At 38.8% G+C, this 26,789-nt stretch overlaps 2 protein-coding genes across 3 annotated transcripts in view; one reads left to right on the plus strand and one right to left on the minus strand.

Annotated features, from left to right (window-relative positions):
* Positions 1-23,021, minus strand: part of LOC113124803 (5-hydroxytryptamine receptor 4-like) — a 30,384-nt gene extending 7,363 nt beyond the window's left edge. Inside the window, exons 1-6 of the mRNA XM_026297924.2 lie at positions 22,895-23,021; positions 12,952-13,033; positions 12,672-12,839; positions 12,335-12,535; positions 11,847-12,000; positions 9,670-10,337 (exon numbers count right to left, since the gene is read on the minus strand). Coding sequence (XP_026153709.1) covers positions 9,670-10,337; positions 11,847-12,000; positions 12,335-12,535; positions 12,672-12,839; positions 12,952-12,974 — 1,214 coding nt within the window. The 5' untranslated portion in view covers positions 12,975-13,033; positions 22,895-23,021. The remainder of the gene's footprint in view (positions 1-9,669; positions 10,338-11,846; positions 12,001-12,334; positions 12,536-12,671; positions 12,840-12,951; positions 13,034-22,894) is intronic.
* Positions 1-26,789, plus strand: part of dusp4 (dual specificity phosphatase 4) — a 69,054-nt gene that overhangs the window by 7,973 nt on the left and 34,292 nt on the right. The window lies entirely within an intron of this gene.

Genomic DNA, 26,789 nt, shown 5'->3' on the forward strand with positions numbered 1-26,789 from the left:
GTTCATTGGAGTGTTTACAGCACATGGAAAACTGCAGGAAGGCAGGAGAATCTGGATGAAGACAGAAAATAAGAGGTGACCACAAGTGAAGCAGTTCAGCAAAGGGCTAAGGAATGAACAATTGAGTGAGAAGCAGACTGTAGTAAAAATAAATCACAAAAGTTGAAAATAATCTTTTTACTTAAATTCACCATAATTTTCTTGCTTTAAGATAAATACTAAGGTCATCTTGCTGACATGTTTTGAATGACAAGTTTATCATGCTGATGTTACCCTGGTTGTCACAGCCTTTGTCTGCTCCAGATTTTGCTGACTCTGCCCAGCACCTATGTATAAATATATAGATTTTTTTCTGTTTACACTCAGTTTGTTTTATGGATTCTGCCTTCTGCCTATTAATAAAGTAGTTGTGAAGACGTGTTAGTCAACAACATCAACATTGTCTGAGTAATCGGAGTAATCACTGATCATGTAGCTTGCCTGGCCAAATAAATACTGTATGTGCAGGAATTATATTTGTATGTTGGTTCCGCTGTGACACAAACTGTATTTTTTAAATGTGAAGTGTCTGTGGAAGGAAGCTTTAAAAATGGCAGAATCAGACATTCTCAAGGTTTTCGACCTTTAAATTGCAGCACAGAGCATCACTCAACAAATCCTAAAAATGTCTGAACCTCATTCCAATATTTAATACCAGCTCTGCACAATGCTTGCTAGCTGTGTTTATGTCAGATTTAAACTGAGCTTTTTATCATCTTTGTAAGGCCAAGTTATTTTTTCTGTCTTTTGAACAGACTGAGGAATGTATGTTATTCACCTCCAGCTAAAAGCACAGTTGAAGTTTCACTAGAGATGTCTGGCAGCTACAACAAACTCACCTTGGACACATATGAAGTCTCACACAAATACAGTCTATCTCTGCAACTCTTTGAAAATCAGCAATTCTGTTTCCAGCAGGTTTTGGAACAGGGCATTATGGGAAGCAGGTCTATGATAACAGCAGACAGGCGACAAATATGTGTTTGGAACCAAAATATTTAACTATCCTCTTTGTCCAGTTATTTATTTTTATTTTTTGAAAGGGTTCATTTCTTTAAAATTTGTCCCTCAGGGGATCTTATGAATAGTCGAATCATAATGTTTTAATGTCCTTTCCCTTGAATGACAGATTCATAGACCAACTAACTGACAGACTGACTTTTCCATTTGTCTTCTTAGAAATATTTATCTTTACGTCAATGGAAAAAGACCACTGTGACTGAATACCTTTACCTGTAGATGATAGTTTTTTAAAAAAAACCCTCGTTATGCATATGCAAATATGCCAGAATTACAGGCAGTGTGATTAGATAGGAGATATGCCAATAAAAGGCTTTGTTTTACTTTCATTAGCGTTAGGGGTTAACAACAAATCACATTATTATTTCTACGTTAAAGGAGTTGCTATTGTTATGAATCCACAGATCTGAAGAGCATTTTAGCATTTCAAGTTTGGGTTTTACAGCCATTCAGGGCTTCCCTCGGTGTCATTTTGGCCAAAGCAGGGATCTGTTTTTTCTACTGAACATAGCAGAGCATTTAGTAGCTAATGACAGATATTTTGCTCAAAAATACAAGTCCGAATGAATTCTAATGTTGCCCTGTGTCTCCTAGATGTTTTTGGGTCAAAAGGTATTCCATCCCCAAAATCATACTGAAAGAAAACAAAACGATACATTTATTTTGTCCCTTACATCAGATTGTCTCAGTTAAAATCCAATAAGTTTATTTTTTTAGATAATAACAAAAAAAAAATTTGTAGAAAGATGGAGAGGCTAGAAAAAAAAGAAAGGTGATAATGAAAACAAAAATATTTCACACCAATGCTCAACAAAAAAGAATTAAGAAAACAAAAGAATTTCTCAAGTAAAAAAAAAAAAAAAGAGAATCAGTTAAAACTGAGAGGAGCAGCTGGATGATTTTAAGTTTCAGTCAAACAATCATAAATCATACACAGCCTATAATAAATCACACACTGGAGTGTTTATACTTTTGTGGCCTGTGTGTCTAAACTAAGTGTCTGGGGTTGACACTGCATGCACGTTTCCACTAGTGACCCGCTTTTCACTCATGCAGTTACACACCTACAGTACATGTCTGCAGAAAGTGTCACAGCCTGTACAACTACAGTCAGAGCAGAAGGAAGTACACAAAAATGAAATGTTAAAATAATCTGTCATTTTAATGGCTAGCACTTAGATGTCTGAAAGACAAATGACATGAAAACTTTTGATTTGCACTTCTTTTTCTTACATGAAGTGCAACACACCCATTAATACCGTCTTTACCGTGTTTAATAGGTTCCATGGGGTTTTTGCACTCTGACCTGCAATCATTACCTTCTTTCCCTCTGTATCATTGTTCATAAACCCAATTTCCCTATAAGGAGGTGGAACTTTTATTTTATCTCTGTAATCAGAACACAGAAACATTCAAGATGGAAAAACAGAAAAGATCCATTCATAGGTTGAGCCCTCACAGCTGCTGTTCGAGATGAACCTCATACCTTCCAAATTCTGCTGCTTTTAAATAACTAAAATGCTTTGCTTTGACATAGAAGGCAGGTGAGTCCCATAGCACCCAGTGACTGTATATCCCTGTTAACAGCGTTTTATGTTTGGCTGTATTTATAGACTTTAACAGGACTTGTAATCTCTATGTGGAGCTGAAGGTGAACTTGGGTCAAATCATACTGAACCTGATTAACTTTTACAGGAAGAGTTTGACATTTTGATTTGTAGCTGTTGTTTTTCCTCACTAGAATTTAACACTTGTTGGAAAAGGAAAGCAGGTTCATCATAGCACTTTGGCTTATCTAAACCATTTAACTAAGCAGTCTTTTTATTATGTAGTGTGTTTTTTTTTTTTTTTTTTTGGTACTAAGAGGCACAGTGTTTTACCTGTAAAAGGCTGGCTGCTAATTTGTAACCTGGGGTCTGATTTGTGCACTTTTAAGTGCATATTACACCATTCACTCCCATAATTTTACTTTTGAATTCACGCTCACACATTCGGCCCACACTGTTTTAAGTAGTGATGCCAGCTGCTCTGAGGGAGGTAAAGATGACAGTTGAGAGAATCACAGAGCACTAAGAAACTGCAAACGAAAGGTGAGATTCAACTTGTAAAACTTAAAAAAAAATCTCGTTCATTCCTGAGTTACTGTTGTAGAAAAAACAAACATTCAGCATTTTCTGTCCATTTATATAACCACCTACAAAATCAATTTATTAGTTATAAAGTAGAGCTACATTACCTATTATAAGAGATAAAGTTAGAATTCTAAAACAACAGCAGCATGCAACCAGCAGCAAGAATAGCTGATTTACTACTCTTATTCATTTTATTACAGAAAATTAGATGAGAAGGTTGATACCACTCTCATTTCCGTATTCTAAATATGAAGCTAAAGCCAGTAGACGATTAGCTTAGCATAAAGCCTGGCTCTGTATTTGGTCTGCCCCCTGCACATAACAGTAGCTAAAGTTTCCCTCAGTTTGATATCAGCAATATGAGTAAGCAAACAACCCCTGTTCATCAGCATCAGGGTCAAGGTAAAAATCTTGGTAATTTTAAATGTCCTCTAACAGATAAACAGCAGTGAATCATCAATAAATATTGTAAAGTTGTACAATATCTTTTGTACTTTCTCTACCAATGTGCAAAATACAAGATCTTTGTTATAATTGTAGTCACAAACAAGCACTATTGCTGAAGCCGTGTGTGTGTGTGTGTGTGTCTACAGTATATGTGTGGGTGTATCTGTGTGTGTGGGATGGGACCTCTCAGGAAAACGGCCTCAGGATTTTCATAGAGGAAAAAGATCACAACAGTGCTCTGTGAACATATATTGTGATTAGAGCAGGAATGCATAGTGAACCATAAGCCAAAACTCAACTGGACTCAACATTACCACCAAAACATTTTGATACTGCAATGTTGATTTTCTTTCCCATAGGCAGCAACTCTTTATGAGTTATTTTCAGGGAAATCAACGTATACAGACTTGAGACAAATTATCCTTTGCAGGCAGAACAACCACTGTTGGTGCTGTCTTTTAAACATAACTACTACAACAATTTTTGAGTGAAACGAAAATCACCTTTTGAGCCATCTAATCCAAGAATTGAAAATCCTTCATTGCTAAAATAAAACAACCAAGAAACTGTTTTTTTTTTTTTATCTGCCGTCAAACTTCTAGTCTAAGCACCACAGATTGTGAGAAAACAATCAGTGGTTGATTAATAGTATAGTCATTGTTAAAATCTGTACTGTGCTTCAATACTAATGGTTCAGAATATTTCGGTCAGAATTTAAAATACTATAAACCCATAAAATGTGACTACATTACATCAATCTTAGCTTTCCTTCACATATCAGATCAGACTTTAAGGTGTTTCTAACAACATGCCCTTTATACCTGTCTGATCTCCTTAAATCTTATATTACATCTTGCTCTCAGAATGCAGGTCTCCTGTCTGTCCTCAGAGTTTAGGAGGAGTCTGCAGGCTGCAGGGCCTTTTTCTATCATGCCTTCTTCCTCTGGAATAGCCTTTCTGCTGATATCAAAAAACCTTTAGCCCACAAGAACCCAGAAATACAGGTATCACAAACACCACGATTTTTAAGGTCATGTCATGGGTGCACAAATTCACACACTGTCCCATGACTGCACCAGCTTTTTAGTAGGGATCACTTAGGGACTTTGTGATGAAAGGTCCAGGATAAAGCTGTATAATGAAATTTGCAATGCATTTAAAAGTTTGTGAAACCTGGGTTACCATGTGCTGTTATTGGTTACATTTAAACCTAAAACTCATATACAGTGGATACGGAAAGTATTCAGACCCCTTTAAATTTTTCACTCTTTGTGTCATTGCAGCCATTTGCCAAAATCAAAAAAGTTCATTTTATTTCTCATTAATGTACACTCAGCACCCCATCTTGACAGAAAAAAACAGAAATGTAGAAATTTTTGCAAATTTATTAAAAAAGAAAAACTGAAATATCACATGGTCATAAGTATTCAGACCCTTTGCAGTGACACTCATATTTAACTCACATGCTGTCCATTTTTTCTGATCCTCCTTGAGATGGTTCTGCTCCTTCATTGGAGTCCAGCTGTGTTTAATTAAACTGATTGGACTTGATTAGGAAAGGCACACACCTGTCTATATAAGACCTTACAGCTCACAGTGCATGTCAGAGCAAATGAGAATCATGAGGTCAAAGGAACTGCCCAGGGAGCTCAGAGACAGAATTGTGGCAAGGCACAGATCTGGCCAAGGTTACAAAAGAATTTCTGCAGCACTCAAGGTTCCTAAGAGCACAGTGGCCTCCATAATTCTCAAATGGAAAAAGTTTGGGACGACCAGAACTCTTCCTAGACCTGGGCGTCCAGCCAAACTGAGCAATAGTGGGAAAAGAGCCTTGGTGTGAGAGGTAAAGAAGAACCCAAAGATCACTGTGGCTGAGCTCCAGAGATGCAGTAGGGAGATGGGAGAAAGTTCCACAAAGTCAACTATCACTGCAGCCTCCACCAGTCGGGGCTTTATGGCAGAGTGGCCCGACGGAAGCCTCTCCTCAGTGCAAGACACATGAAAGCCTGCATAGAGTTTGCCAAAAAACACATGAAGGACTCCCAGACTATGAGAAATAAGATTCTCTGGTCTGATGAGACCAAGATTGAACTTTTTGGCGTTAATTCTAAGCGGTATGTGTGGAGAAAACCAGACACTGCTCATCACCTGCCCAATACAATCCCTACAGTGAAACATGGTGGTGGGAGCATCATGTTGTGGGGGTGTTTTTCAGCTGCAGGGACAGGACGACTGGTTGCAATTGAAGGAAAGATGAATGCGGCCAAGTACAGAGATATCCTGGAAGAAAACCTCTTCCAGAGTGCTCAGGACCTCAGACTGGGCCGAAGGTTCACCTTTCAACAGGACAATGACCCTAAGCACACAGCTAAAATAACAAAGGAGTGGCTTCGGAACAACTCTGTGACCGTTCTTAACTGGCCCAGCCAGAGTCCTGACCTAAACCCAATTGAGCATCTCTGGAGAGACCTGAAAATGGCTGTCCACCAACGTTCACCATCCAACCTGACAGAACTGGAGAGGATCTGCAAGGAAGAATGGCAGAGGATCCCCAAATCCAGGTGTGAAAAACTTGTTGCATCATTCCCAAGAAGACTCATGGCTGTACTAGCTCAAAAGGGTGCTTCTACTCAATACTGAGCACAGGGTCTGAATACTTATGACCATGTGATATTTCAGTTTTTCTTTTTTAATAAATTTGCAAAAATTTCTACATTTCTGTTTTTTTCTGTCAAGATGGGGTGCTGAGTGTACATTAATGAGAAATAAAATTAACTTTTTTGATTTTGGCAAATGGCTGCAATGACACAAAGAGTGAAAAATTTAAAGGGGTCTGAATACTTTCCGTACCCACTGTATATGCCCTAACTTTCGGTTAGTGATGTAGTTGACTACTTCAGGCCTTTACGTGTTAACATTCTCCAGCTGGTGGGTCTGCCCGTCTTAATGAATCATTAATATTGTCTACGTACACTACAGTCCAGGTTGCTCTCGGTATCTCTAGCCCATTGGCTGTTTTCTTGAGCACATGAGCATGAAAGCTGTGTGCCTCATTCTCTCCGTTCTCTTCCCTGCCTTTCTTTTTTCACTCATGCTTACTGTGCTGTGCAACAGCCATCCTGGACCTCTCTCTTTCTTCCCCAGGGACTGGGGCCTGATTAGAGGTGTTTGTATCTGGATCTTCATCGTCCATAAGTCCCAGCTTCTTCCTTGTCTTGTTTTCTTCTCCTGAATGAATAGTGGACTCTCCATATGTTCTTTGTATATGTTTACAACTTATAATTTGTCATTCTAATTGTCTTTAATGTAAATCCACCATGTGCTTTATTCTATACACAAGGCATCAATTGAATGTGTGTTTATCCTGGGCAAAGGATGTCTCCTCAGTTGCTCTTTGTTCCATTTGTCTTTTCCTATTACATGTTTTTTTTTGGCGGCGGGGGGTTATCTAATTCAAGGATCTAAGAATAGACTGTGCTGTATGCCTTGAGGCAAATTTCTGATTGTCATATAAGTAAAATTTGACTTGACTCAAAAAAAACACACTGCAGCTAAAACATCCACAGACACCTATAGGACAGGACAGGATTCATCTATAGTTTCCAGTATCCTGCCAGCTGTAATCTAATTATACAAATCTGTTCTCTGACTGAGACACATTTTAAAAGATGCACACACCATGGAAACACACAGATTATGTACAGTGGTGAAAACGTGTTTACCGCCTGTTAAAACATAACTTAACTGTGGTTTATCACACCTGAGTTCAATTCCAAAAGATCCTCAAAAGCTAGACATCATGCGGAGATCCAAAGGAATTCAAAAACAAATGAGAAAGAAAGTAATTGAGATCTGTCGGTCTGGAAAAGGTTATGAAGCCATTTCAAAAGCTTTGGGACTGCAGCAAACCACAGTGAGAGCCATTATCTACAAATGGCAAAAACATGGAACAGCAGAGAACCTTCCCAGGAGAGCAGCGACGACTCATCCAAGAGGTCACAAAAGACCCCACAACAACATCCAAAGAACTGCAGGCCTCACTTGCCTCAGTTAAGGTCACTGTTCATGACTCCACCATAAGAAAGAGACTGGGCAAAAATGGTTCACATGGCAGAGTTCCAACATGAAAACCGCTGCTGAGCAAAAAGAACATAAAGGCTCGTCTCAGTTTTGCCGGAAAACATCTTGATGATCCTCAAGACTTTTGGGAAAATACTCTGTGGACTGACGAGACAAAAGTTGAACTTTTTGGAAGATGTGTGTCCCATTACGTCTGATGTAAAAGTAACACTGCATTTCAGAAAAGAATATCATACCAACAGTAAAATATGGTGGTGGTAGTGTGATGGTCTGGGGCTGTTTTGCTGCTTTAGGACCTGGAAGACTTGCTATGATAAATAGAACCATGAATTTTGCTGTCTACCAAAAAATCTTGAAGGAGAATGTCCGGCCATCTGTTCATGACCTCAAGCTGAAGCGAACTTGGGTTCTGCAGCAGGACAATGATCCAAAACACATCAGCAAGTCCACCTCTGAATGGCTGAAGAAAAACAAAATGAAGACTTTGGAGTGGCCTAGTCAAAGTCCTGACCTGAATTCGATTGAGATGCTGTGGCATGACCTTAAAAAGGCGGTTCATGCTCAAAAACCCTCCAATGTGGCTGAATTACATCAATTCTGCAAAGATGAGTGGGCCAATATTCCTCCACAGCGCTGTAACAGACTCTCACTGCAAGTTATCGCAAACGCTTGATTGCAGTTGTTGCTGCTAAGGGTGGCCCAACCAGTTATTAGGTTTAGGGGGCAAACACTTTTTCACACAGGGCCATGTAGTTTTGGATTTTGTTTTCCCTTAATAATAAAAACCTTCATTTAAAAACTGCATGATGTGTTTACTTGTGTTATCTTTGACTAATATGTAAATTTGTTTGATGATCTGAAACATTGAACTGTGACAAACGTGCAAAAAAATAAGAAATCAGGAAGGGGGCCAACACTTTTTCACACCACTGTATATATAGTTACATTATACACATGCCAGTTAAAAATAGAGTATACTGTCAGTGTGATTCTTTTCTACAAGCTGCAGACACACACATAGCACCATAGATTAATGTATGTACTGTGTGCATGTACTGCCTGTGTTTTTGCGTATACAGTATATGCTGTGTTGAGTATACTGAAGGATAAAATCAGACAGTAGTAGTAGTCGTGTGTGTGTGTACTGTACATGTTTTGTATCAATGAATTTGTCAGCTGTGTGTCTGTGAAGTGGATGTGTGATTGCTTTTGTTTCTCTCCAGCAGCGAAGTACTTATGTTAAACAGTGTAGACAGACACAGGCCATCTCCTCCATCTAGTCAAAGGGATGGAGAGCGCATACACAGACACCAACTAAATCACTACCATTAACATCAACAGAAACCTCTTTTAAAAAAACACTGTTGGACTAGTCTATGATATTATACATTATCATTCAGTTAGAGTTGCCAATCAGTAAAAAACAGACATAACTATAGTTGTGTGAACTACTGGGTGTCTATCATATACAGTAGAGCAGTGCGTAAATGAGGGGTGAGGCCCCTATTAGTTAAACTAGAACAGCAATATTTTGGCAAGTGATAACTAAAGTTATTCATCAAGTAGCGAATAGGAACGCCTGCAAAATTTCATTAGAAAGTGTTTTGTTAATAACATGAAGGAGCTCTGTCACTCTTTGCAGGATGAGATAAATTAACCTGGTTTTCTGTATAGCACCCTGAGTTTCCTCTTGGACAGAGCACAGAACAGAACCACACACACATGCATGTCCTTCCAGACTCACTTATCCTCCTTTACTCACACAGGCTGTGTGACACAACATCAGTCCAATGAAACTGTCCTGCACATATCATGACAAATTATGTGCTCACAGACCAGCTGTAGGTAAAATGTATATTTTATAACACTGGTTCTTCTGGCCAACTATGCAAATTTGAGGATCTATTCACACAAACTGGTGCAAATGTGACTGTGCACTGTGTACATTTACCTCAGTGCCATAGACGTCCCATTAGCTGATGCGGCTGAACATGCTCTGCCGGTGTGTCCAAAAGAGTAGCTCCCCTGCCGTGCGTACCGCTCGTCCCCACAGCAAAGGATGACCAGAAATGCCCTTCGAAATGCCCTGTTCAAGAATGCATACAGGAAGGGGTTCAACCCTGAGTTAATGTACCCGAGCCACAACCAGGCTGTCCACAGCTGCCAGGGCACTGAGTAGTGAATGAAGGGGTCCACTATATTGGTGATGAAGAATGGTGCCCAGCATAGGCAGAAGCAGCCCATTATAACTGCCAGCGTCTTTGCCGCTTTAGTCTCAACTCGCATGCGGCTATTTGTGATGGGAGCCTGCTCTGAGGAGGAGGAGGAACATGTTGTTGTTTTAAGGCGGTAGTGCTCTGATGGATCTGAGGAAGTGGATGACCTCACAGTGATGACTGGAGCTGTCCCGGTAACAGGAGCAGAGCCAGCACGTTGTAGTGTCTCGATTTGCCGCACGTGGGTCATGGCGGTAACGTAGATACGCTGATAGGCGAGGATCATCAGGGCCAATGGGACGTAGAAGGCCACCGCCGAACAGATTAGGGCATATGGCCGATTGACCAGAAACACACAGCTTGTGTCGTTGGAGCCTCCTGTCAAAGCTCGCCTTTCCTCAATCTGCAAAAGAAAAGAGACACACACACAAAAGCATGACATGCTATCTTTAGAGCTAGAGCAAGGAAGAGATTAGCCAATCATAGCAAGACTGGGGGCAATGGGACACAGCAAACATGGATATATACAAGTTCAGAAACTTTGTTTTACATTTCTGTTTCTATAAACAACAACAAACAAGGTACAACAAGGTAATTACTTAGCTGTTGTTCCATATTTTTGGAATCAGCATAATGGTTTCCCCCCTTCTTCCAGTCTTTATACTAAGATAAAGATAATATGCTAAGTAATATATTAATAAAGTGCAGAATAATTTCTTTTTTTATTTTTTTTTTAAGAGGGTTTGCCCATATATTATTGTATTCATTTGATAAATATGGTTCGATCAGAGTAAATTGAAAACCATGGAGGCATAAAAGCAGTAAATGAGATTATCTATGCTGGATAACAGTGGTACCAGTACCGATGAAGTACAGTTTGAGCTCTCTGCGGTAATTTGGCAATAAAGTCTTAACTTACAAGAATTTAAAAAGAGTCATTCATATATATTTGCACTGTATTAAGTGCTTCTTGTTTCAAAGCTTAAAGAGAGCAGACTCCTCAGTTTACAATCAACATACCACCGGGAGTGTAGATCCTCATTCTTTCTTTTCTAAAAATGGAATAGATCTTGCTCAAACCAAACAGATATTTTGAATTACATAACCTTTGTCACAATTAATGAATCAGTTTTCTGACAGATGCACCGAGAGAAGGAGTTTCAGTTTTAAACAGTTCCTTTTTGGGACAGACTAATAGATTTTTTTTTTTTTCCTGATTTGAGTGAGAGTGACCAAAGAAGAGGCAAAAATAGACACAACATAAAAAAACTTGAAGTGCAGAGGTCATGGTCATTTCAAGTCTAGTGTAATTTCTGTGACATATAACTTCGGGACATTCAGACAGCTATTAAAAGCAGAAGATTGTTGTTTAAACGCTGCCTGAGTGAAAGACTGAAGAAAAAAATAACAATGTGTATTTCATTAAGTCTGGCTTAATGAATTCATCTACCCCTGTCTGCCTCTGGGAATCCTGCTGCTCATTTCAAGGCAGCTCGAAAAATAACCTCACGCCAAAACTTATCCAAACCAGCTTTGCAGAAGTGCTGTCTTAGCCTGTAGCAAGAGAGCCTCCACAGGGACTGGGATTGTTTTGTGATCACTGCATTACTGTGTCATTGTTCAAGGGATTGGAAACATTATTAGAAACAGAGAAGAATAAATAGGAAAGGTTTGTGCTGCATTTGTTTTCATAGAAAGAACATCTTTCTCTGCAAGCATTTGAGGAAAGTAATAAATAAACTCCAGTACATATTGCTTATGCAGAACAATAATACATTATTATTAATAATAATACTAAGTGCTGCTTGCATTATTATTATTATTATTATTATTATTAATTATAATGCAAGCAGCACTTATGTTTGTGAGCTCATTATTGTGTCACCTCTAATCTAAGCTACTGAGGACTCACAATGTCCTCGATGCCGATAGCGTTCCAGCTTTGCATGATGGGTAAAAAGGAGATGAATGTGGGGATGAGCCAACAGCCGCTGAGCATCACAGCTACTCTCACCGGGGTCATCTTGTGTCTGTAAACCAGTGGCTGGCAGCAGATAGCGTAATACCTAGAATAAAATGAAGCAGGCCATCTTACAGAGTGAACCTTAAAGTGATATATACATGATATGTGATATCACACATGCAAGAATTATTTGGAAGAGCCATCTCAAGTAAAATTTGCTATGCAATTTAAACATTTTGTTAAATTGAAAAGCACAATTTATTGAATGTGATTGATATCTTTGTTTTCATTCATGTTCATTTCATCATGAATGACAGTGTTTTTGGGTTTCAAGGAGAAATCTCAGTGTGATACACTCATTTCAAAGAAGATAATTTATCTAAGCTCTTAAATGAGGTTCAGATCGCCCTCATCATCTCTCTGTCACATGCACAGACCTGTCGAGTGCAATGCAGCAGAGGTGCAGGATGCTAGCAGTAGTTAACAGGACATCCAGAGACGTTCGGACCAGGCAGAAAATTTCTCCATACCGCCACTGGCCAGTGGTCAACTCAATCGCAGCGAACGGCATCACAACCAGCGCAACGAGCAAGTCAGCAAATGCCAGAGACACAATAAAGTAATTGGTTTTTTTCTTCCTGAGAGAAAAGGAAGACAGAACACAAAATTGTTCCAAAAACAATCACTGTTAAGATCATGAGGCGAAGTTCGGTGTAGTTTATGCCACAACCTTTTACGTCAGTGTTCTGCCATTTTTAGGCAGGCACTACTCACCGTAGATGCCTGTCCTTGCAGAGCGCCACCATGACCAGCAGGTTGCCAAATACTGTCATGACAATGATGATGGAGAGAAAGATGGTGAGACTTATTGTCTCCAGTGAGCTCAGGAATTCCTGCTGCTGTTCCTGTTGTTGTCTTGTGTTTATGATGTCATCCAACAATCTAAAACAAACAAATAAACAAAAAAAAGTTGTCAGTTAATATTTTGAAACTTGTATCAGTGTCATTTTCTCATAACTGCAATTAGTTTAGATTTATTACATTTATGACTTACTGTTGTGGTAATGCTGTGGCCATCACTGGTCATCTGCACTGACGTCAGCAGAGGAGAGTCCTCATCATTCCATGCTCTGGCCCTGTTTCGACACACACACACACACACACACACGGACGCTTATGGTGTAATTGTGTTGGCTCGTGCAAAGAGTGTGCATTTTTCTGAAAATAGCCAGCTTGCGTATATAAACTTGACTGGATTTCTTGCTGTTTCTTCATCCAACTCCAAGTTTAAGTGCCAGAAATGTGATACTTGTATCTCAAGTAAGCAGATCACAGTTTGAAAGCGTTTATAGGGTAAATAGGCTGCAACAGACAACAGCTGTGCCTGCCAGATTTCATCAGCATGTTCGTTTATCTTTATCGTGCAATAATAATGCCACATTTTAGTGAGTGCCACAAGGGAAATTCTCCTTTTATGTTTCTCTGTCAGGGAAGGTCAGAGGTCAGATATCAGTTTCTGAACAACACATCCGGTTCCTTCAACAGATGCTGTTTTTCAGTGTTGAAGGACGGTGTGTCTGATCTTGCAGCCCAAATTTAATGTAGTTTGTAAGGCGAACGTATTGATCTTACCTTCACCAGCCTGAGGTGCCTGAGCAGGATACTGAGGGTCACTTTTCACCTGGGCTTTCTTTTGCCTTTACCAATTTTTTTTGGCAAATAAGTAATCCCGAGTCAGATTATGTTTTTTTTTTTTTTATAATGTGATAATTTGAGTAAGAACACATAGATGAGTTAGAATTTATGTCTGTCTCTAGCAATTTTAATGCTATAGTGGCCCTGCCGCACTTTACTGCTGCCCTTTTTGGCCAGTGTCATGCCAGAATTGATCAATGAGGCAGGGTATGATGAGAAATGTTTCAAATAGTGCTCTGAGGCATTTTATAGTAACTGTTCTTGAGGAACAGCAGAGCCTTTCGTCGGCACAGTAAATGCCTTATCTGCTTTAAGTACCTATTACAGCATCTGCTGAGTCTCTGCTTTTTATGACTGCTGTTTGTTCTTATTGCACTCAAGAGTCAATATCATCGCCTGCCAGATTGTGACAACTGGCAGTCTCGTCAACAACACTTCCTGCAGACAGATCACCATTTGTCACATTTGTCACATCTAGTCCAGTAATTCTGAATCTCATTTCACTTATCTCAGTTCAGAGTATAGACAGTTACAGTAGGTCTGATTCGTTTGCTGGTCTACAGGGCTATGGTTGAGAACCCTTAATCTAAGTTTTTCTACTTGTGACTTGTCCAGTTTGATATGGACAAGAAAAGTTTAGGGTGTTTTTCGGCTATCAGAAGCAGAAAGATAACACAACCCTGACAGATGACGCTAAAGGTTCAATGTACTTGGATATACAGTGGGTACGGAAAGTATTCAGACCCCTTTAAATTTTTCACTCTTTGTGTCATTGCAGCCATTTGCCAAAATCAAAAAAGTTAATTTTATTTCTCATTAATGTACACTCAGCACCCCATCTTGACAGAAAAAAACAGAAATGTAGAAATTTTTGCAAATTTATTAAAAAAGAAAAACTGAAATATCACATGGTCATAAGTATTCAGACCCTGTGCTCAGTATTGAGTAGAAGCACCCTTTTGAGCTAGTACAGCCATGAGTCGTCTTGGGGATGATGCAACAAGTTTTTCACACCTGGATTTGGGGATCCTCTGCCATTGTTCCTTGCAGATCCTCTCCAGTTCTGTCAGGTTGGATGGTGAACGTTGGTGGACAGCCATTTTCAGGTCTCTCCAGAAATGCTCAACTGGGTTTAGGTCAGGGCTCTGGCTGGGCCAGTCAAGAACAGTCACAGGGTTGTTCCGAAGCCACTCCTTTGTTATTTTAGCTGTGTGCTTAGGGTCATTGTCCTGTTGAAAGGTGAACCTTCGGCCCAGTCTGAGGTCCTGAGCACTCTGGAAGAGGTTTTCTTCCAGGATATCTCTGTACTTGGCCGCATTCATCTTTCCTTCAATTGCAACCAGTCGTCCTGTCCCTGCAGCTGAAAAACACCCCCACAACATGATGCTCCCACCACCATGTTTCACTGTAAGGATTGTATTGGGCAGGTGATGAGCAGTGCCTGGTTTTCTCCACACATAGCGCTTAGAATTAATGCCAAAAAGTTCAATCTTGGTCTCATCAGACCAGAGAATCTTATTTCTCATAGTCTGGGAGTCCTTCATGTGGTTTCTGGCAAACTCTATGCGGGCTTTCATGTGTCTTGCACTGAGGAAAGGCTTCCGTCAGGCCACTCTGCCATAAAGCCCCGACTGGTGGAGGCTGCAGTGATAGTTGACTTTGTGGAACTTTCTCCCATCTCCCTATTGCATCTCTGGAGCTCAGCCACAGTGATCTTTGGGTTCTTCTTTACCTCTCTCACCAAGGCTCTTCTCCCACGATTGCTCAGTTTGGCTGGACGGCCAGATCTAGGAAGAGTTCTGGTCGTCCCAAACTTTTTCCATTTGAGGATTATGGAGGCCACTGTGCTCTTAGGAACCTTGAGTGCTGCAGAAATTCTTTTGTAACCTTGGCCAGATCTGTGCCTTGCCACAATTCTGTCTCTGAGCTCCTTGGGCAGTTCCTTTGACCTCATGATTCTCATTTACTCTGACATGCACTGTGAGCTGTAAGGTCTTATATAGACAGGTGTGTGCTTTTCCTAATCAAGTCCAATCAGTTTAATTAAACACAGCTGGACTCCAATGAAGGAGCAGAACCATCTCAAGAAGGATCAGAAGAAATGGACAACATGTGAGTTAAATATGAGTGTCACTGCAAAGGGTCTGAATACTTATGACCATGTGATATTTCAGTTTTTCTTTTTTAATAAATTTGCAAAAATTTCTACATTTCTGTTTTTTTCTGTCAAGATGGGGTGCTGAGTGTACATTAATGAGAAATAAAATGAACTTTTTTGATTTTGGCAAATGGCTGCAATGACACAAAGAGTGAAAAATTTAAAGGGGTCTGAATACTTTCCGTACCCACTGTATATGTCATCTAATGTTAATTTTTAAACACACATGATCATCAATTAAAGTAAATTTATGTGGCGCAGCAAATACTCTTTACTTATTTTTTGTGAATGATGTTGAGATCTTGATCATTTCCACAGACCTGATCAATAAACAAATGTCATGTGCTTCAGTTGAGCCATATTGTGGCCTTTAGGGGTCTGTGGGTCTGTGCATGAAATATTCATAGTTTATATTCACAGTTTCAGCCATGATTTGGAGATGAAAACACAAATTATACACAAATATGTCACGTTTTTGAAGAAATAATTCAGCTAAACAGTGGTACACAGATTGATTGTTGTTCAGCTTTGCTGTCTCATTACAACATCAATTTGGTTCAATAGCACAGAGAAAAATTAGCATTATCATTTGCTCCTGTTTATACACAGAGATAATATCACCAGACAACAACACTAACACTACCCACCCTCCTTCTCGTTGCTCACTTGGTTACTCAAATGTCAGACTCTTAGAATCTGAAATTCTAAGACAGGAAAAAAGAAGCAAGAAGGGAGAGAAGTCATATTTTGCTCACAGGTTGCTGCTGTTCTCTTGTGCGATGTGTGTCCAGGGAGGTGTGTTTTCACGGCTCGCCATGTCGATTTCACATCTAACTGACACAGAGCAGAACTGGACTGAACTGAATGAACTCTTGACAGCAGTTGGGAAAGACTAGGTTGTGCTTTTTTTTTTTTTTTTTTTGTCTATTTTTTATTTTTACTGTTATTTGTGCTGTTAACAAGTTGACATTGACAGTGTTAAAATGCTGATGTTGATGTTGACTAATAAACAATAGGCAGACATAGATTAAGCTTCTCATAGGTAGTGCTGTGCTGAAGGGAGGAATCTGACTGGCTGAGTAAAATCCAAGTGGGTCTAAATGTCACTGGAATAGTGAATGAAATGTTGCAGTATACTTACTGTCCTCATTAGATTCTGCTTTTTACATGAATCTCTTCATATTGTCTCATACTCAGATTGGCTGTGCCCTCAACAACAATGTCACTGAATTTATGTTGACAGGTGTTGCTCAAAGTTTTAAAAGTGTGTTTGTGAACACATTTCGTGATTCATGATGTGATTTGTATGGACAAATTTAGTCCAGAAGTTCATTCATCATGTTTTGCCTTATGTTTGCCAAGGACTATTTTATATACAACATAACAGCCCACAGCTTGCAAGAAGTGTGCCATGAGATCAGTGAGAAGATGCTGTGATGTTAGTCAATCCTTAAGATACTTTGTACACTTCTTTCTTCGTGTATTTGTTTACTTTGAGTCATACTATAACACTATTTTTACATTTACATTAGGACTTGAGTATTTTTTTTTCTATGAAAGTTGTGTTTTGAATGTTATTATATTTATTCCTCCTCTGTAACACTGTTCCTAATTATTTTCTGGCACTCTGTTTGGCACCCACTGTGTAGTGACTTTCTCCCATACACAACCATACACATAGAAGCTAAATTCAACACTTCATAAGCAACAGTTTTCAAGTACTCAAATACTGTGATGGGCTGGTGACCTGTCCAGGCTGACCCTAAATAGGAATAAGCAGGTATAGATAATGGATGGATGTTCTCAAATACTGGAATACAGAAAAACTGCCTATGTGCTGACTCTTGACAGTGTGCATAAAAGTATATGGTGACATTTGTAACAGAAGCCTGAAGTTGTTATTAATTACAAAATTAATTGATTATCACTGTTGCGTTGCATTGCAACAAATGCACTAAATTAAATGCTCTTTAACTCATTCCCTTGTTTTCTTGTTAGGTGGGAAGTAAATACTTCTCACAAAATCTCACACCTCAGCAGGCTGAACTGTGTGTTTTCATATGCACATTTGTTTGGTTGTATGTGGAGGAGGAATTTCTGTTGCCGAGGAGACCGAGGGGCATCATGGTCTGCAGATGATCCTCCTATAATTTTAAATGTTTGAGTAGATAAGATTGGCTTTTAAACAAAATGTTGCTGCATATATAAATGGATGCTACTAGCAAGTATGGTCTGTGAAGTCTGTGTTGCCTGACATATATTTTTTTTACTGCAATAGAGCTCCACTGTCCAAATTGTTGTTCAAAAAATATTAAGAAAAACATCAGTCAGCTGCACAGCTACACTGGGTGACTTGGGCACAGTAGTTTATTTTGAACAAATCTCTAATTCACAGTCCTGGTATCAAAAATAACTGACTAGATCGAATGTGCATTAATCTGCTGTTAAAAATAGTTAAAACAGCTCCAAACCCTTACACGCATACATCAAATCCTCTATTTAACACATGCAGAAATAAAAAAACAAAACAAACAAACGGTGGTTTTACAAGCTTAACAGCAGTAGGCAGCTAGCTTAACGTTAGCCTCGGTGACCATATGCATCAACTCTCATCCTCACAATGAAGTTGCAGGATTCACACACCCTCTAACTTGTGACTGTGCAAACAGCTGACACCAGCAAACCACCTAACAAGACACAGCACAGAAACAGCTTTGGAGTTATTGGGTGTTGCTTTTTCCCCTTTTTTGGTAGAGGCAACACTGTCAATTATGAGAAATGAACTCGTTGTCTTAAAGCATGGTCTAAAAAATGATTAGAGATCAAATTCCTGCTCCACTTGCTGGTTTTGTGGGTTTTCAACATAAGCTCTGTAGATGTGCAAACAGGTCAGTTAATTTGGTGTTTGTTCGTTTGGTTTTTTTTTCATAAACTACCAGCCCATTTTTCAAGCAGCCGAATAACCAGGCAGCATCTGGAGACACTTATTCCAGTGTAAAGGCCTTCTTTGTCAGCTAAAATAAATGTAGCTAATTTTTTGGGACATCCAGAGTGGCTGAAACAAATTTTCTCAAGTTATCAAAAGCCATGCAAAGTCTGTTGATTACGCTAATGATCTAGATTTACAAAATACTTCAATTTCAGTCATGTATTGTCAGAAAAGTGCTACTTGTGAGAAAACCCTGAATAATGCTTACATTTAATTTAACAGAGGATATTATCTTTTTAAAATTCAGTTAAAGACTAGAGTTATAACGTTAGTACGAGAGAAGATGATGATATGATAGTAATATTGATTTTAAGCCTACCATGATTCATCATATAATTGTTTATAATCTTAAACATGGGAATAATACTGCTTTAAATTTTGAAACACAAATTTATTTTTTATCATATTCAATATTGCTGTCTGTACAGCAAAATGAATCTGCCATTTCAACAAGGTTCAACAAAAACAAAAATTTAGCTTCCGAACCAGCAGTGTCACCTACAGAATCGAAGTACATGTAAACAGACACAAAGCTACATGTGCACAAATGCAACAGACAGGCAGACTATGGAAATAAAGCTTCTACCCAGTCACCCACTGTATGCCTGCTCATGGATTTGGTTAGACACTAGTCAGTTTTCCACTTTCTCATAGCACCACTGTCTACATCAATATCTCTTTCTGCACATGCTCTGCCAGGAAATTGTGCAATACATTTATGGAAACAAGTATGTGACAAACAACTGTTAAAATAGTGAAATCAATGAAAACAGTTCATCACAAAGCCTAAAGCGATATCTGAACTGCTTATAGTCCAAAACTCACAGATATTATTTACAGAGAAATAAATCTTCCAATTTCAGAAGCTGGAACCACTTAATGATATACATTTTTCACTTGGTTAATGTTGTTAATGATTAACTATTGATATTGTTGTTAGTTACTTTTTGAGAAGCAATTACTCATAAATGTCATAACCATGTCATACTTATCATTTAAAAAGTGCCATTAAATCACATTTACAGCTGTAATAGTGTACTGACAGCTACAAATATAAAAAATAACAGTCAGTATTGAGAGCTCTGTGTTGATTTTACTGTTGCCCACATGATCTCACCTTAAATTACAGAGACCAGAAGTATAAACAGATTCTGAGTGAGTTGATGCTGATTATGAATAAGGCCTGGCTAGCCCTGGGAATCAGGGTAATGAGTTGGCATTGGTATACATGGGCTAAAATTAACGTGAAGGCAGTGGCTCTCTCTGCTCTCTCTGCATGTCTACAGGGAGTGGCTAATAAGGACATCACAGTAGGCAATAACAAGGACAAGAACTGAATTGTTTTTGTGAAGCCTGAGATCAGGCCTAAGCCCCAAAACCAGATACTTTGCAACTGTCTGTGTGTTTTATTACCTGCCTGATACGTTTATTGATGCTCATACCTGGGAGCTAGCCAGAGTTATCAGTCTGCTTATGGGTACTGGCCAGTGTTGGAATAATGCCCTCCTCAGAATTTCAATTTCTGGATGAGGCAGGAGTGCTTATTTTCTTCCAAGATAATCAAAGTCAGATTTAAATTTTATCCAACTTTTATCTCAATAAATGTCTGATATTAGTAAATCACCATGACTAGTTGTTTGCACAAATTGCCTTTTATTTATTTTGTCTTCCTCCCAGATGCTGCCAGAGGACTATTTATTCCTGGGAAGCAACTTAAGGGAAGCTGAATAAAGAGCATCTTATTTTTATGCTGAATTGGATCAATGGTGTGTGTTTACAGGATTATACAGTATGGAATGTAATATGTTTTGTACATGTGGACATGCCAAAAGATGTTGGCAAGCTAATGCTAGTTTGGACAAGCTTTTCTGAGAAGCGGAGGTATGTCGAGGGAAAGCAATGAAAGTGATTTAAACAGTGGATATTTAATCAGTGGCCACAAAAATTACTTTAGGATGACACTACTGACTCATAACAGTTAAAGTATGTATGTCTGTGCTATTCTGTGCTTTGGCAAAACCTGCTTGCAAACAATCAGAGTATAATGTTCTTATGGTCTTCTTGTCGTCATTTCATTTTGAATATATTTGAAATGTGGAGAATTTTAAATGAAATGACTGAACTAGACACAAAATTCACTGTCCCATTCTGGCATTTCACTAATCAAATACATCTCACACTATATAGGACACTTCTCTCTGTGTTGGCACTGAACGTCCTGAGAAGTGTCCAATATCAACTAGGCTACCGGGCTGAGTATTCATATTATTCATATTTGCAATACATAATCTGCTCTTCCTCACACATTACTCATGTTGTGAATCTGTCTTGGTGCATCAGCTTGTGCTGGATGTCTGCACGTATCTGCTCACTGATGCAGGGTTGTGTGAAGTGTATTTGTGTGGACTGGAGCTAAGATTTGTATGTGTGTCACCTAGAAACGCAGGCTAGTAGACAACATCATCCCACTGCACTTTCAAAATAAGCAAGGCACAGAGATGTTGCTTTCAGTAAACTGGTCTGAGGGCAGTTTAAGATTGATATTATAGTTAACTTTAAAAAAGCACACGCATCATGAGACTTGAATATGCAGTACAGTGCTGCTGTATTTCTGCATTTGCCACCTATGAGCTGTACAATTAGGTAGACTACAGTATTTGAAATGATTAGCTGAGCTGTAAGCTAATGCAATTATATGACACTTTTATTCAATTTTTTGATGTTTCACGATTGATCAAACACACACACCTGGCCACATAGTGTGAACAGTACAATCTACTGTGAATGAGAGCAGTTATCTCAGTGATGAACTACTACTATTACAATGTTTACCATCAATTAAAAGCTTAATCAACTGAAAAGCAGCCAAATATACAACAGCAGAAGCTGCCTACTCTGCTGTGCGTTTGCTCTGTCAATAGATGTTGAGGATGTATGTGTGTTTAAATGAGCTTCTGTGTGGAAACAGAGACAAATGTGTGGTGTGTTTTTTAATAGATAATCTATACTGTGATAAGGTAACAAAGAAGGAAATGATGATGAAAAAAGATAAAATGTCATATATAACTGACTATATATAACAGTCAACTTTTCCATATGTCCTGACAGCCAACAACAGTATTTGGACATTTTGACATGTTTGGAGATATCGATTTGAAAACAACATTAACCAATCATCTTATGGATGTAACAACGGCTTAAAACAAAGACCAGGGATAATTGGGCAGATGCTGTTGATTGCTGCTCCTCTTGTCGCCTCACAGCTTCCATTTTTTACCTATTACACAACTTTACAGTATGTTTACTCGTCCATACACTCAGATGGACACCTGTGACTCATGAAGATAGAAGTGGTGTCATAAAACAAGAGATAGAACCTTGCTTAACCAAAAGAGGTTCAACTAAAGTCCAAGCTTGTAGTCTGAGGTCAGGTCTGCCTGTGTGTACTATACAATAAAACAATAACCTCTGCCCTAGTGCAAAGTTCTATATTTGTAGCCCATTAATTTCTCCTGTACATTGAGTTTCTTTTCTTAAAAGCTAATCTTGTCAAGCTGTGTTTGTATTTACTGAATTTCTGTCTGTACAAAAGACTCAGCAACTCAACATTTAGATTTTTTTTTTTTTTTTCGGTGACGTAAACAAAATAACACTGGAGCACTGCACCAAATGAAATCATAATGGATTATCAGTTATCTTAAAGAGAAGTCAAAGTTTTGTGCTTGCTGTTATTAACCTTATCAGGTACATATTATATCTTAGAACATTTGTCTTATAACAGCCATTGTATGCAATTTAAATTTTATGTTTTATGGCTTAAAGGTAGATGATAAAAAAGTAAACTGTGTGACAAATATAGCCTATATAGACCCAGAGCATGAATGGGTACAGTAATAAATGGTGACATTAAAATGATAAACACCTACAGTGTATTGCTCTTGATGATTGCAGCCAGATGCCAGTAAAAATACTATGAAAGATGAATAACTCTCATTAGGCGGCAAAAATCAATGATCTGTAATCAAACTGCAATTACAGTTTATGTTTCGCTTAAGGTGCAGGCAAAGTTTGAATTTACTCTTGGAAATATACAGTCTCTTTCCTTTTTTCTTCTCTCCGTGAAACTTTTGAAAAACGTTTATGAAAATCGCTTACCTGTACTGGGCTCTTTGGCTCCGTTACTCCAATCCAAGCTCTCCACTGTGTGCCCATATTCCAGCTGAAATAAAGAAAAAGAAAAAAATAATAATGTCGCCTGTCCAGACAGCCGGATCTGCACAAGCTGCAGATGAATGACAGTAGGGAACAGTGTGCCTCGTGCCATTGAGAGGGAAAGAGAGCAGAGAGAGGGAGAGAGAGAGAGAGAGAGGAGCAGTGAGAGTGAGACAGAGAGGTGACCAATGCTGCCATCATGTGGTCTTTTAATGCAGTCAGGCACAACAATCAGCATTGGGTAGGGCAGTGATAGTTGGAAAGCAAGAAATTTAAATGTACACATTTATATATTTTACAAATGCACAGCCAATGAGCGAGTACAGGCCTGCCCCTGGCCTTTCAAAGTAGCTTCCTGTGTTTGTCCTGCAACTCTTAATTCAGTTCAGATGAACTGCTCCATAATGCAGCACTCTTTGTTTCTCTTGCAGCCTTGTTAAGTAAGTCAGGCTTCTTGTTCTACACTACACCATTGTGAAAAGAGATCCTGCAGTTCTTCTGTGAACAGTTACACACAAACCTTTTATAATCCAAGGTTCACATGGGTTTGTAGCTCCTCTGAGAAAATTTCAACATCTTGAATTTAACAAATCCCTCTCTTTTCCTTGAAGACCCTGAATATCTTAACAGAGGTACAGAGATATCAGCCTCTGGTCATTGAGAGATGCAGAACAGATCAGGTATGCAATTTAACCCACGGTGTGGTTAGTTTCCTATTGATTTTTATGTAGTACTGAAACGGTATCAAAGTTTTGGGTTTGTTCATGTGAGTGCCACTTTCAGGATCTTGTCTAAAGCCATTATGTGGTAACAAAGATTGAGTCATGAAGGCTGATTTTCAGCATCAGTAAGAAAAAGGAGGCAGGCAGTTCTTATTTTAGTTGAGGATTTAGTTTTGTAGATTCTTTAATTTGGGTGTTTGAACAAGGCTGTTAACTTGTTTAACTGTTGTAGAACAACACAATTATTGCTTAGAAAACGTTCTGGGTTTCGTACTTTTGAAGGATTTGTGAAAGTTGTTTTTGTACCTTTTATATAGTTTTACTCCAGTAGTCTTCAAATGGCTGTGCAGGCTGGGATTATTTGTTGCAGTACTTTCCTCTAGATGGCGACAAATTATAGTAGATGATAGTCTCTTCCAGCATCAGGTCCTGTACTGCTGAGATACAGAAAGTGGTCAAAGACCTTACATTAAATTATATTATCCCTGTAGTACAGTAAATACCAGTTTGGTCAGTGTTATAATGTTCTGTTCTGTTGTTGGTCTTTCAGCTTGTGTTGTCGTGAATCCTGTTATTTTTGAGACTTTTCCACCTGCAACATTAAATACATCTCTAGAGTGAGTTTTGTTGCATTGACTCCTACTAACACAGTGTGTCAGCTTTAACAAGAAACATCACTGGACAAGTTACAGAGGCTCAAAGAGGCCAGACAGTCACTGCCTGAAAATCAAACACCTTTAGCTTCATTGAGTTAGTGTTTGGCCTGCTGCAGGGTAGTTTTATTCCATTAGACAGTGTGTCTGTTTTTGCACATTTCCTGTTTATTATAAATTGTTTCATGTCAGTGCAGGTATCATTTCCACATGCATTACTTACAGGTGACTCTTTGTATATTATGTTTTGTGTTAATTAACATGGAAATATTATATCCTGGACTTTCATTCATTAAAATGATTGTTGTTTTCATTCTGTATGCTGGTGTGACATTAGCCAAACTACACATATGATCAAAATCTTGTCTCTTGATTGGCCAGCTGTGTTCTCATAGGGCGTCTCATTCACTGTCCCCGCCTCCGTCCACACCAACTGTCTTTGATCACTGTGACCTCATTAAACAGGCTTATGCAACAGCCCAATCAGAGGCATTGATCCGTCTCTGCGATTGATTGGCTCCACTCCGCCGGAAGGAAGGAAATGGGTGGGGGTTGGGGTTGGTGGTGGGTGTGACGTGTGATAATGATGCTGTGAAGCCAAGTGGAAAGTCATTTGTCATTTCTAGGAAATGCACTAATACTTTTTGATTCGCAACGACCTTACTGGGACATGGGTTTACTTTAGAGAAGAAAGAAAATAGCCATGAAGTCCGTAAAGGTCATGATATAAAACAAAGAAACAAAAATGGGCAGACATGCAAATGTGCCAGATGGGTTTTCCAATACTGACCATGTTATTTATGTTGAAAATGTCAGAAGTAACAGTGACAGTTAATTAGTGACATACTGCATTTGCACTTATTATGCCACTTATTGCTTTTACCCTTTAATTTCTTTGTTTGACCTCAAACACATTATTAACAAGTAGAAAAGAAAAAGGGATCAACAGTGAAAGTGCTAGATCTGCAATGAAAAGATTGATGAGATGTTTGTGTGTGCAGGAAGGCGTTAAAGAAGCAAAGATTATTAGTATTCACAATCAGGTGGAAAAAGTAGAAGCTCCATCAGGTGGAACTAAGATATGCAATAGTTTTAGTAGCTTGCGTTTGAGTGTGTGTGTGTGTGTGTGTGTGTGTGTGTGTGTGTGTGTGTGTGTGTCTGAGCGGAGGAGGAAGAGAGTATGAACTCAGCAAGGGCAGTGGCATCTTTCAGTGAGAAACAAGAGAAAAAGAGTTTTGTAAAAAAAAAAAATCCACTCCAGCAGAGACAGCAAAAGAAAAATGGGAGAGAGGGCAGAGGGAAGAGAAACAGTGATGATGTTCTCTGCCAGTCCATTAGTGCAGCAACTAATGGATATAGTAAAAAGGTGAGTTAAAAGGATAACAATTCAGTAAGTGGTCTTTTTGCTCTAAGGTGGCTTCTTTCACCAGAACAACCAGCTAAGGCATTTTTAAAATGGACTTAAAATTTTAATTCAAGCAAAACATCAGTGTTAGAAATGTCCTATTCATTTTTCGAAAAGGGTACCTTTTCTTTCATTTCAGTGCAAGTGGAGTGCATGAGAACTGACAGACCTGCTTTAATATTCAGAATCTATGTGAAGCAGCATTTACTGTAGCGTTTGTGTAATCAACCCCTGCATTAGAACTGAATGTCAGTTCATTATAATTTGGTATATAATAACATGAAGTCTCCTCTGTGCTGCTGTAGGAGTGCAACCTCACAGACTTTTCACGTGTGTTAAGGGTTATAGTGCAATCTGTGTCAGCCACTGGATCCACCGCAACCCTGAGGTTTTTCAGCAGCCAGTCAACTTCCTCCCAGTGAGCTGGAGCAGAAGGTGAGGATTTCAATTTCTGTTTAAGTTTAGGCCTTGTTGTGGAAAATACACTAAGATATCCCAAGTGATTCTTCTAGTAAAGAAAACAAGATCAAACAATATTAAGGAAGAAAAAAATGAGAAACCTAGCAGTCATCTCAGATTTCGTTTTTAGCTCTTTAGACATAGCAGGTGCTTCTGTCTATAGATCAATATCTGCACCCACAGAGGCAGAAAACAAACCAGAATGATGTTCAAGAAAGTAAACACTTGAAAACTGGAAAAAGTTTTTTTTCTTTACGAGAAAGTTGTCTTCACCTACACATTAAACCTAAAGCTCAACAACAAAAATAACAACACTGAAAATGAATAATCACATACAGTAATGAAAGCATTGAACTTTCCATACTAATAAAATGAGAAAAGCAGCACTGGAACTCTCAATTGACTATTGGAGTTTTTGGGGGGAAATTGGAAATATTTTAAATAACGTATTAACCAGGGTCACAGGGATCTGCTGTAGACTATCCCAGCTCTCTCCAGGCAAAAGGCAGGGGCACACCCTGGTCAGGTCACCAGTCCATCACAGCATTCAGTAAATCACTAGTTTAAAAATAAACTCAGAAATGACGAACTAATGAAGG

This window comes from Mastacembelus armatus, chromosome 12 (genome assembly GCF_900324485.2).
Source record: "Mastacembelus armatus chromosome 12, fMasArm1.2, whole genome shotgun sequence".
Lineage (NCBI taxonomy): Eukaryota > Metazoa > Chordata > Actinopteri > Synbranchiformes > Mastacembelidae > Mastacembelus > Mastacembelus armatus.